Raw genomic sequence first — 13723 nt, 5'->3', positions numbered from 1 at the left:
GTCGATGGTTAGCCACCTACGGTAGGACCCACCCCAATTCCAGTCGTTTTCCAGATATCTCAATGTAGTGTGCATCACATAAGATAAAAAGGTAAAAAGTTTCTAAATAGACACACAAGGGGAGAAATCTGAAAGATTTCTTCAATCGATCTTTCTTAGACGTACATATCTCTGAAGTGACTGAAGTCAAAAAATCGTCGATTTCCAAGTCTTTTACGGAAAGAGCAGCTGTTTCTCTAACATTTTCCGCCCGTTCAAAATTTGCTTCCAAGGGATTTTCAACTTAGAATTGATTTCTGCAATTTGTTACTCCGAAAGCAGCATCATCACTCTTTGTTCTTTAATAGAATATTGTTCACCGACGAGGCAAAATTTGCAAATAGCAGTATATTTAATTGGAGAAACCGCCATTCTTGCAACATGGAAAATCCTCATTTAATAAGGGTGCATTACTTTCAACATAAATTTTTAATTAATGTGAAGTATGGGATCCAGGGGATATTATCCTAGGACCAGTTAAACATGCGGCAAAACTGGATGGGGGATGGTATTCGAGCTTCTTGAGGAACCACTGACCTCAAATTTTGGCGGATGTTCCTTTACCCTTAACCTAAAGGTTCTGGATCACGCAAGATGGCGCTCCTGTCTATTGCTCCAAACACATCGTCGGTCGGGGCAGTGAACATCTACGACTGCCGCGAAGTCCCGACTTGAACCCATCGGATTTTTTTTTTGAAATTTAATTTAATTTTTTTTTTAAAACGCATGGAACCCCCTAATTAAAAGTCGCCAGAAAACTATTACCGCAGAACCGCGCTGCAAGCCCAAGTATCCGAGACCCGACATGTCCATTGGGATTAAACTGCTGCGTGACCAAGCTATTAACGTTTAACTAACCTAAAGCCCTTCTTGGTTTGTTACCATGTTAAGGTGACTGAATTCGTGACCTAGGACATCTTCCCTTTCGAACTCTTCGCCCTTCGGCGCCTCCGTAGGTCACGAAGACCAGGCGTGTCCGAAAGACATCTTCTGGATCGATGTTGGGGGTTGCCCGGCTTCATCCCCGTCGGCATTTCACGCGGACATCCCTGCGAGGCCGGTTCTCCCTCGCGTCGGGAACACGCGAAGTTTGGCGGAAAAGACGCGCGTCCGTTGAGTTTTCGAGTTTCTTGAACACAGTGAGAATTTTCTAAAATGTGATTTTAGTTTCGGTGTTTTAAAGGATGAACTGGCCACAGAAGTCTTGAGGTAAGTTAAGGATTTACGGCCGGTGGAACACAATAAATTACCGTCCCCCATCAGTCAAAATTACCTATCGGGGCCATAAATATCGAACGTTATGGCTCGTGACTTTATGACTAATTAATAAACCTAGCAAGAGTGATGCGACACAATGCGAGATTAATGGAATGCTGAACTTGGGACGCATCCCCAATAAATAAATCGACAATTGCGATTTACGAGGCAGGACAAAAGCGAGGAAGTGAAAAAGGAAGAGGCTGACGACAGTAGAGAATGGCAAACAAGCGGTAATGAAGAAATATCTACCTCGGGTACAGAAATATCAAGTGTGACACAGCAGTTGAAAAGATAGTAAATCTTGATTTGGACAATCTAATTTCGAGGCAGCTGGGCGAGGGACTTTGTAATGGAAATATATTGTTTGCCGTCAAGTGTCCCCGGAAAACAACATCTTAATATTTGCAGAGTGAGTCGCGAATGAGATCTCAACACGTCCTGGAAATAGACGTACGAAGCGCAGCCATCCATCATTCCTACAGAAAAGCAGGGACACGTCAGGTGGATGTGGCCGCTTATGTGGATGGCACTGCAGGTGAATTTGGGCCCGGAAGTACGCTTCACAGGTTCAACTTAACGATGAATTAATTAGAATTACATTGTTTTGGGTTTAATGGCGAAGACAAAACAGGATGTATGTTGGGATGCCTATGTTTAATCTTGGCAATGACCTTGCCATTTATGATTAGTCTACTGTTCCGGAAACGACCGACTGAGCACGAACGCAAATTTGGCTGGCTATTGGGAATGGAGCAACGATTCCCACCGGTTATGAAATGAAAACTATTCCTCATCCTCAGAATTAGTTAAACACCCCGTTTACCAGCGAATTTATCCACTTTTTGGCTCTCTTTGCGTTTAAATTACGTAAAACCTTTACGGCAGGAGTTAATCAAAAACCGCCAACTTTGCGATTGAATCTTAGCGCTGAGCCGACTAGGAATGGGCTTTTTTAGTAGCTACATTACATCTTCGTTCTTTCCTCTTTCGTCCATTATAAGAAATCGCATAAAATTTGCTTCGCAGGGTAACTTCCCGAGATTTACAGCGTGCCACGAGTCGTAAAGTAACGTTAACAACGTTGCGGGCCAGACCGCATTGAAGTTTTAATATTTTTCGTCTCGAGAGGTTTAGTGCCGCCATAGATTGCAATTTTCCGCAAATCTCATAAAACATGTATTACGTTTTGTGTTCTTGTGCCCAGCTGGGCGGACACATTGTTGGTTGATTGAGAAATTCAGCGAGAGCATGCGATTCGATGAGGATTGGGGAGAGTTAATTTCTGCTCAAACCGGTTGTGCTCAGCATGGAGCCAGGTAGGATCCTCGGCAGCATGACAATGTATTAGTAATTAAGGAAATAATAAACATTAATTTTCGAACAATGTCTTGTTAGGAATTTTAAGGAAGTCAGATATTAATCTAAATATTTACCAATTCCAGGATTTATTTCTTTAGGACTCCTTACAAAGCAAATTTTATCGGATATTTGTCATAGGGGGAAATTCAGTTAAAAAAGTTATCTCATGTAGAGTAATGCTTTTGTCGACGTTGTAGACACCTACACGAATAAATCTCGTCCACACTTAGGGTGCCCGTCACTAAAAAACAATTGAAAAGCTGACAGACTTGTTACCCTCCTGAAACAATGGCTTGCAGCGGTTCCCGGAAATCTGAGGTGTTTCGGTGGTGAATAAGTTCCTGGGGCGACTGTTGTGTACGACGCTTTTGGCTACCACAAGGTCAGATGTGACGAAGGGAGAGTGCCCGAAATAAATCCGCAGTATCGGGTCTGTAGAAGAGCAGAAGGGATGTGGTAAGAAAGATTTCGCCTTCAGACAAAAACAGCATAATATAACAAATAATAATAACAAAGATATGGTTTCCGGAAGTTTTTTTGAATTTTATAGTAAAAAGTATTTAAAATTGCTAATAGAGGTACTATTTAGGTACTTCGCGGATTCTAAGGGTGCATAATTACTGGTTGTTGCACACCAGAAGCACTTTTGTGTGCAGTCGAAGGAGTATAAGCACTTTTGTTGATTATTTCAATAAAACAAAATTGGTTTGTTTGTATTGTTCTCTAATGTTTCATCGTTCGTTTCCGGGACGGCCGAAGGTCATTACTGGAAAACAAACATTTGAAGATCGTTGCACATACCTGAAAGGAACCCGACACACTTCCCAATTAATACTGTTATTGGTTCTTCGTAATTTAACCAAGACGACTATTCGAGTCCAATAACTATTTCAATGTTAATCTGGCTCATTATCGACTTTAATGCTCCCAAACTAACTTTAATTATCACGTAAGAATTATGAGGGCAACAAAACCGCAATCTGACGGGCATCTCCTACACGCACTCCCGCAACAAATCATCCCTTCAGGTCACATTTTCTCATCGTCGCAATCCCTCAGGCCCTAATTACATCCAAAACTAACTCCCGGAGACAAAATGTTAACCCATTTCACGATAGCGGCCAATTTACGTTGGTATTCACAGGGGCCGGCCTAAAATTATCCAATTTTCTTTACGAGTCCCTTCCTGCGGTACGTATTGAGGGACTGTCTGAGGAACTTGTTCGAGCACGTGGAAATGGGAAAAATCCTGTTCTTTTCAAGTTTGCCGAACACTCCGCAAAAGAGAATATAGCTAAGGAATGAGCAATGATGTCGTTGCCTGCGGTCGGGGATGCTTTGATATGAATAAAACATCGTGTTCGGTTTTTGTTTGTAGACATTAGATAGATTTACTTTCGAAGAAAAACTGGATCATAATCGAAACTCAATTATGTCGAGATTAATATCTCGTAATCCCAGCGGCGTAAAACAAAATCTCTGGGAATTCAACTCGGAAAGACGAACCGAAACCCATTAATCCACCTTTTGACAATAAGAGCTGGCCCCAAATAAAAAATGATTGGATAAGAACCTCAAAGGGGAAGTGCGGCTTACTAAAGTGAAATGGTCTCGGGGAGTTATTGGGTGGGCCGAAATCTGGAAATAACGAAAAGATTGAATCTGAGGTGGCAGTTTTATCCGGGCCGTGACAACAGGGCTCTGGCACAGGCTGTCAGAGTATCAGACGTGAGTTGGGGGTGACAAAGACGACTTTATTGAGACTTAAACTGAAGGCATATGCATTTGCGGAAATGTTTTCACAAGCAAAAGTAATGGCAAACAGCTTAAATTGAGTCTGTGTTCATATGCTGACTGATGAGGGTCAAGAGTTCATTCTCTCTTTCAAACATTTTCTTTGTCTTACGTTAGTTTGGATCTATGCAGCCTCCGAAAGAGAAAATGGAGGATAGAAAGCACTCGACCAGCGGACTGACCATCGACAGGGCTGCTTTCTTGATTTTGAGAGTGAAGAAAGCCTTTAAGAAGAAGAAATTGCAGAGAAAGGAACGTGAAAAAAGGTAAGTCAAACAAACTTTATGCCTGCGAACATTACACTGCAACGGGGGATAATTCTGCAAGAGTATCTGCATTAAGCGAATTATTATTATGAACACGGATGTGGTTAGCTGCCAGATGCTAACAATTAATACTTGTATATGGGTGAAACAATACGCCCTATTGTAGAGATTGGAGGCTGTTATTTGGTTAATTTCCTGGATACAGCAACAGCTGGGTGCACCATTCTGTTTGGTGGAAATTCAAGGGTTAAGGGAAACAATTGCTCTATATTATCAACCGCAAAACCTTTTATATGGTGATTCCCATAATATTTATAAGGCCAACAAGTTCGGAACTAGCGAATTTCTTGATGAAATGGCGAAGCCCATTGTATACATGTCCAATACTTACCAACTTTCTAGCGCAATACTGCGCCATTTTAAAATCCATTGAATATAGATTTATGAAAAACTGCTCATTTTTCACTATCAGAAACTACGTAATGCAATTTGGGGCAACAAACGATGACGATAGGCAATCGATATCTCCCTACTAAAGCATTATTTTATCGTAAACTACCGCCTGTTCCCGTTATCTTTTATATTCGCCCGGATAACCTATAGAGGCTCGTTTTTCTTCGATCACTGAGAAATGTAGGTTCCAATTTTATCTATTATTAAACGCTACAAACCCAGATATTACCTTTTTACTGAAGGAGCTCAGCAAGACATGGACAGTTACTCGTTTATGATTATTTTTGTCTGGCCAATGTAATTGAGATTGTTTGAATCCTGTGCAAATAAGAAATAAAGTAGTAATAGAAGTGAAGGTTATTGCAAGAATTGTTTCTCTATAGCAGATGTCGGAGATATGCGCCGGGAGGAATGCGATAAATCCTCAAATTATGCAGCCAGCGTGTTTCTGACGTATTAGCACGCATTAATATTGACGTGTCATATAGCAGTTCCATAGTGGCATGTGACTGTGACTCGAGCTCCTTGAGGAATATGGGTTTTATAAAATTGCTAATTACCGTGAATCACCAATACTGCCAATTGCAGGAACCACACACAAATGCAAATTCCTTTGAAGGGTAAATTAACTGCGCAATTGCGTCGGGGCAATGGCTATGTGTAATTTCATGCAGTGCGATTTTCCTTTTATTAAACTTTAACATTTAAATGATAGAAGAATGGATACAGTGCACTGAATAATATCTACTTGATTCTCCTTTGAACTAAAAGAGGCCCCAATCGACATTCACTCATCCCCAACGTTTCCGATACAGAGGGCCCTATTAAGTTATCAATTTATTTTTGGCCCCATCCTTAGATCTTTTCAATTATAAATATCTGTGGAATGATGATGGGGGCTCGTTTGTTTCCTAACAATCTTTGACGTCGATTAATAACGCGTCAAGACATGATTTTATAATTTTATCGCCGATATTAGGGAGAAATAAACGTACAAAAAGAACTAGTTTCCATCGGAAACATTATTTGGAATATCTGATACGCATGGGCTGGCTGATCGCGCAAAAACATGCTGAATTAATTGATTAAAAAAGGTTCCTTAAAAAAATGCACTCTGTATTATTATCAGACAATTTTCTGAAGGCACATCGGATTGTCGAGCGTTACCGATCGTGCACGAAGATTTTTCATGAAGCTCAATATGATACTAATGAGTGGGAGCGAGAGAGAAAAATTTTAAATTCATCGTGTTACAGAAACAACTGAATCCGAATGTGTTTAGAGTGAAATATGTTGAGTTGAACTCGAGGAGATAAGAGACAGACTCATTTAATTGACGATCACTAATCCCAACGAGAGTGGTCGTCTTATTAAGTTTATATGGAGAATTGAAGTCGTTTTTGACTACAGTGACGAAAACTATTCCACTATCTAAAAACGCAAAGGCATACAGAAAGGGTGTGAAGTAAAGTTGCCAAATTAAATACGAGATCAAGCTGTATGATAGGCACTAGTTAGTTGTATTCTCTATATATGATACCCTTTAAAAGTCTTTTAACGCCCTACGATTGCCAATTTTGGATTATGAAAATGCAGAAATGTACGAAAAGATATGGAATGTAGCCGCAAATTAAATATGAAAAAAAAATCGATTTTAATTGAGCATTAAGTTGAATTCAGTAAAAGTGCAGAGGACATTTCAAAAATCGGCGACTGGACATTGTATTTCGAATTAAATTTTTGTAGATAAAAAAAATCGAACTTCAAAAATGTCATGGAAACATGGTAAATATGTTGGCAAACTGGTGTATTTGACACTTGACTATTTCTTCATTTATTCTGTAAACTAGTTAGAATTCCCCTTTATAACAACTAGAATCTGTCCTTCAGCTTGCAGGCGAACAATAATAAGTGCCATTTCATAGAAGCTGGATTTAGCATCATCATGTCCCTGTCGTGCACAAACAAGGCCGAATCAATCTAAATTTATCCCTTACTATCCTCGGTAAAATTGGGGCAATTTCATTCAAGTAACAACTGACGAATCTGTATGATGACCGTTCGATTTGGGATTTCGGAACCGGCCAATGGTCACGTCCCCTGCGATTCCTATGCCAACATTGAAATTGTGTTGGAGCCATTACAAATACAGCACTTTTGATTTATAACCTTTTTTCTGCACGAAATGGCGAACGTACTCGTTAGATACATTGTGTGCACGGCGGCACAATTAACCAAATGACGGTTCATTCTGACTGACAGTTAGTTAGTCGTAAATTATAAAGTCACATAAAGGTTAAATGCGTCCTCAAATTGTTATTGAAATACGGTCCGTATTACGTTTGGTACCTCGATTGTGACAGCTTTGTACGCGAGATTCACGTTTTATGTCGTATATAAAAATTTATATGATTTTACGGTGTAGGTAGACCCGGAATCGGTTTAGAATGATGGGGGGCTTTGATGAAAAGTCGCTTGCTTGAATTTATTCACGAATCTATTTTTGTGCTTATTATTGTCTAAAAGTACAAAACCTGAAAACTTCAACTCAATAATTATCTCCTTAAGAGGGTTCTCATTGCGAATGGGCCTTAACTGGAAGAGATAAAAGAGGCAATTAATTGCTGCAAAGCACTTGACAGCTTTAAGGAAATTCGCACTTTTCCGTTTCCTCATTGTGAATCGCAGAGCTGATTTGCAACTTTAGGAAGTTTGTTTTGAGCTAATTTAGTCTCTTTTAAGCTCAGAACAAACATTAATGGTCATTAAGCCTTAGTTTAGACGATAACACTTAAAGGGCTCCATTCAGACACGAATGGGATTTTTTAATTTTTAATAAACCTTTTCCTATGTACAAAATATTCGGCTTGGCAAACGAACAACTTATATTCGATTTGCATATGTTTATATGCAGGAATCTGAAAGGGTTTACCAAATTCGGGGAGCTTTCCGTGTTTTACATTCCAGCTCTCCGAGGCTCTCCTGTCGAAAACTCAGTTATCTCGGATTATTAAATTGGGTACTACAATGAAAATTTAAAGGATTTTCAGTGGATTTCTCTCTAAGACTATTCTCTGGTCGACAAAATTGCATGTCCATTCATCAGGGACTTCATAATTCACAAACTGAGCATATTGAATAACGCACCTCATAAAATTATGCAATTTGATTTCAGAGCAAATAACCATATGAAGTGACTTCAAAGGAATTGAAATTTCCAATAATAAATACAATAATTGAAACTCTAATTAAGTGGATAGGGCAAAATGCGTTTTCAAAATTGCGAAATCAGCGCCCATAAACAATTAAACAGAAACTTGTGCTTGAGAGAGAACTTTCCTACATTTTCTTCTAAATTTACCGTCTGTTTACCCTTATTAACGCCACCTCTATGCATGCCTTTAAACACATTGAAAGCAGACTTGCAGGTTTTAACTTTATCGTGAATAATGTAATAGAGTTGAGGACTTTTGTGTGATTTCATAAGTGTATTAAAATAAGTCTATAAATACTATTTAGGTTTCTTTGGAGCACATGGTTTATGTTTCCACCATTTCGTCCAGAAAAAACTTATACTGAAACTCTCATAAAAATTTATTGCATTTGCCAATTTCCTGTACACTCCCCGGAATAAGTAAATAATTCTCCCGAAGCTAAATTTAAGCCATTTATTAGGGCTGAAATAATTCTGTATGGCTCAGTGGCTGCCTCGGAGGGCTTTATTTGTTCTGAAATCCCTTAATTATGGTTCGTTAGCCTTTATTGTTTGTCGTCTTGTTTATATGCCCGCAGCAAAAATAACATCCTCTGAGCACTTTCGGCCTAAACGCATAAATGAAGAGCTTTAATAATGGAAATTTTTCCTCGAACTTAATCCGACCTCGGCCAAGCACAGGTCCATATGTTTCCACAATTATTGACCATATTTCCTTTTCTTTGGAATTCAAAAAATGGGCTTCAGCTCCCAAAGAGCAAGAAAACGTTTTTTTTTTATGATTTGCACGGGAGTCATTAATTTCTCGTTCACTTCCACTTAAGCTAACATCATGATAGATATTTGAGAGGTTTTCCACAAACAGACATCTTTTAATGCAAAACGATACCACCTGGATTTTAAATCATTTACATTAAAATGAAAAATACGCAGTATCTTTGCATGTAAAACGGAATATTCTATATATTACTATTTTTAACTAAAATTACTCCGTTACAGTTGAGTTTTCCAGTTTTAGCTAGAGTTCAAAAGACGACGTTCCGCGTGGTGCGTTTCCAACGAAATCGGCGTAATAATACATCATCAACTAAGGAAAATATGCCACAATGGAAATTTATTTCGTTGGAAACATGAAAAATTGATGCGAAACGTTTACGGAATTTTTAAGATATAAACTTTATAGCCCGGCAAGTTTCGCCATATTATTTTTGACGTTTGTAATATTTTCCGGGGCTTGTTGCAGAAGGGTATTGAATTTGAGCCATGCCGTTTATTTGCCTGTTTTATGGATCTCGTTGACGAAATTTAGATGTCTTTTATCCCGGAAGTGGATAAGCTCTAGTAGAAACTACGAAATTTAGTACCGGGCAGCGGAGTTATTAGTTAGGCTCAAAATTTAGAATAAATTGTTTGAGATATTGGAATGATTATGATGATTTTTATCAACAATATGGCACCGTATTAGTGACAATAAGTAAAGAGATAAGGTATAGCAGGATGGTTGTTTAGTAGGGAGATCATATGGCTCTTGATCTTATGATAAATGAGATCTGTGTGCTATTTATTATGAAAGTTTGTTTACTTCTCTCCAGGCCATGTGCAGTATTAAAGAGGATTATTTGGGCCTTCTAGTGGTGTACATGTAAAGTCTCTTTAATCTATTTGGCTTCAGATAGGTGAAAGTAAGAAAAAGTTGTAGAGAAGACCGAAAGTATTTTCACATTTTATGGAAGAATTAATCAAGTTAAATTAATTTTCTTGACAGCATGGTGAAACGTCTTACTGCTTATACGAACTCTTTAATGGGATTTTCATGGTCTCACACCCTATAACAAAACACTCTAAAATAATTAAAAAAAATTATTGCGCATCATACCCAGGCCATTACTTTGGCTTAAAGCGTTTTAATAGCAAACTCCTGCAATTTCATTAAACTTCTGGAGCTTCTCCAAGGATATACATATTGACCTTTTCAATAAATAACGCCAGACCTTTTGGCTGGTATTTTGCCTTGATAAGGGTTGTACCTTATAATAATTACGCCTTGTGTTAAATCATTTTCGTGGATGATGATAACTAGGGCCTCAAGACTGGCTCAGTTGCAACGACGTTACCGAGCTTTTAATGAAAATTCCCGAAAATCCATTAATCGCCCTTCGCGATGGCTCTAATAGAATTAGAGCCATAATTGTGATTTCTAAGGAGCTGTAATCCTTTGGCAAACTGCGTCGTTGGACGCAGAATTAAAAAAGATCGGGTAATAGATGAAAAGGTAGTTCAACCCCATTAGAGACGTTTTCATGCTTTAAAAATTAGTTCATAAATTTCTCCCGTGAAGGCCTCAAGTTGCGATAACTAAAAGCAAAATAATTCGGAAAGGGAGGTTTAATAGCCCTAGCAACCTTTTTCAGTTAAACGGAGCTTTAAAGATTATTCATTGCTGTTTCTAAGGGCCCTTTTAAATTAATTTGAATCTCCCCCATATACCTACGCAAAATGAGTGTTTTTGAGACGAGGTGAAGAATTACTTAACTCTTGAATAATAATCATAGAGTTGGTTGACTCGGGCTGGGATTTATTATAAAGGGCCTTGTACAAATTGGTTTGTCAGGACCCTAAAATAGGGCTATTTGTCTCTATTAAAGCGTTGGTAAATTCTATTAATCTGTGTGCGCTGCTTTAAAGCTGAATTTTGCCAACAGTTTTGTTAGTAGTTGAGCGATTTTAATTTGCGGTGCTTTAAACTGCAATTTGACTTCCAAAACGTGAGGAAGTGGAACCAGTGACCTAGAATCCAAATAAAATAACAATATAAGTAACCATGATGTTTCAAATTATAGGACGAAAAGGAATGTAAGTTAGTTAAATTAGGCCGAGCCGAGGAGCATGAAATTAGAGTGAAACGATTTCCTGGAAGCAATGCGCACCCATAAACCTTGATTTGTAACGGGAAGAATTCAAAATATTCTAGGGAAATACGAAATATCTACAAGAGTTTAATTTTTTGCTAAAATGTAACTTTTTCGATTTAAAAAAATCATTTTAGAACGCAGTTTTGCGAATTAATAGCCTGCTGCCATTGGTTGCAAAATATTTCAGATTGTTTCTCAATTTTGTATTAAAAACCATGGATGTGTTTTGAACACAGTAGGGTGTATTGGACATTTTTTCCGAATTTTTAAATAAATAGCGAGTTTTAAATTCTTTAACAAAAATGTTCAGATGGAACGTAGCTGCGTAAAACAGCTGATTGCTTTCACGTGCGGGCGTTGAAAAATGTTTGCTAACTATGTTCCAAATTGCCAATCAGTTTTAATCTAATTTGATTGTTTCTCAATTTTGTACTAAATGATGAATGAGCTCCCGTGGCGCTAATTACTAATATTTCACAGTGCTAAAGCTACTTTATGTGTAATGAACGATACATGCCCCAAATCCAATTAGTTCCACCTGAGCTTTGCGAATTGGCCCAATTTGCGACATTGCGGGGGCATGTGGGAGGCTCAGACCTAATTTATCCACAATCCCGCTGTTTGTTAACCTATCTAAACATTCATGTTAATTCTACTGCGGTGCAGTTTGACAATTGCGTTTGATTTCCGTACAAAAATCAATCGACAGTTAGAATTTCAACAGTACGGTTTGGAAATCTCTCTCTCTCATATTGTGTGCGATAAAGGTTGTCTTACTAGGGAGTTTATTTTTCACACGCCCCATCAAAACGGCTTATTTTGATCTCATGGAAAATGATGAAAATAACGGTAACAAGCATTTATGTAGATTTTTCTCATTTATATTCATGCGAAACGTCGAAGCTGCAAGAATCCATTTTACGTACAGCAGGGTTGATTATTATGTGAGCATCGTAATTGACTTAATTATAGATTCGATTTAGTTTTGTACAGACGGCCTACACAGTCTCAGCAAAAGCTCTCTGTTAAGTCCTCAACAACGACCAAATGAGATATTGATATGTCTCATTTACGTCCTGAAACGAGACCACTACTCGCAAGTATAACTTTCACAACAAACATCCCTTTATGTTTAGAATTTTGGTAAATTGTATTACCGTCTATCCTCCCAAGACTTGAGTAAATAACGTATTAAATTTCACTGTGTTCGTCTGCATGATCTCTCGGATCTGTAACACAAAACTTTACTTAAAAGGCGTAAAGTGTTAAATATTGAAAGGGATAGATTTCCACACTTTTTTAAGGAAGCTTCAATCGACTTCATTTGGACTCTATATCGATGCCCCATTCAAGAGCAGAGACCGTTATTTTAGCCGGGTTCAGTCATTTAATCCGAAAATTAAAACAAAATTAATTACTACGGCAGAATGATCGACTAACTTAATGAAACCTCCAGGTAATTCGGTTTAAAATTGCATTTATTCATAACTGTCTATTTTACCTTGTACATGGGAAAGCACAAAACTGAGTTTCTCTTTAATCCGGATGGAAATAAATGAGCTAATTTAACTTTTTCACTTCTATTTGACTAGAACTCTTACTGCTTTTGTATATTTAAATAACGCCAATTTGCGCCGGAAGCTAAAGAAAATTCGAGTTAATTAAATACAACAGAAGTTTGACAGTGTTATTGACAAAATGGCGGATGAACAGAATTTGAAATGTGCCGCCCAAACAGACTCCGAATTCATCTTCCCAGTTTTGCCACCTTGCAACTTGCGTCATTACAAATTCCCTTGATGGTAAATCCCGGTAAATAAACCTTCTAGATCTTGAGCAGTCCTAATAATATGCAAAATAATCCCAAACGTAACCGACTCGGTATTGTTGGTACCGTATACATGCGCGTATAAATCCGCATGGCCGCTCAAGCATTCATAATTGTGCTGTGTAAACGTCCTCTTGTCATGATCCCGAGTAAATAGGACGACATCTCGGCTCTAAATTTCAACATTCACATCTCGCCATCATTAAAGTTTCAAAGTCTCCATTGCGGCACACTAGCGAGTTGCTCTAACACCTCTAAAAGGGTAAGTTTGCAGATTGAATATACCAGTGTTTATAGAAATTCTTATTGAAAATGACCTTTTTTCTCTTCATTTAGAGCTGAAAAAAGAGCATGAAAACTTCCGGCCCCTTTCAGTTGAATAATTTGGGTTGTATAGAAAGCTGCATCAGCGCTTGAACAATTACACACTCATCCCACTTAAGGACCGATTTATATAAAACGCCATTTACAAATTGGGCTACCATGGATTTGAAATAAAGCAATTTGTTTCTATCAAACTGTTATGCCACTGGACAAATTCGATTATCGGGGGAGACTTTGCTTTTGGTACTAGCAGACTTTGAGGGTCATTGAATCG

General features: G+C 38.2%; 1 protein-coding gene across 2 annotated transcripts in view; it reads left to right on the top strand.

Moving 5' to 3' along the window:
* Nucleotides 1-1095: 1095 nt before the first annotated feature.
* Nucleotides 1096-13723, top strand: part of wake (wide awake) — a 96253-nt gene continuing 83625 nt past the window's right edge. For both annotated transcript variants that reach the window (XM_066405458.1, XM_066405381.1), the window contains exons 1-2: nt 1096-1248; nt 4585-4718. In XM_066405458.1, the coding sequence (XP_066261555.1) occupies nt 4600-4718 (119 nt within the window). In that variant the 5' untranslated portion in view covers nt 1096-1248; nt 4585-4599. The remainder of the gene's footprint in view (nt 1249-4584; nt 4719-13723) is intronic.

The sequence above is a fragment of the Euwallacea similis genome, chromosome 1 (genome assembly GCF_039881205.1).
Source record: "Euwallacea similis isolate ESF13 chromosome 1, ESF131.1, whole genome shotgun sequence".
NCBI classification, from domain to species: domain Eukaryota; kingdom Metazoa; phylum Arthropoda; class Insecta; order Coleoptera; family Curculionidae; genus Euwallacea; species Euwallacea similis.
Note: the sequence above shows the minus strand (reverse complement) of the source record. Positions and strands in the feature narration are given on the sequence as shown.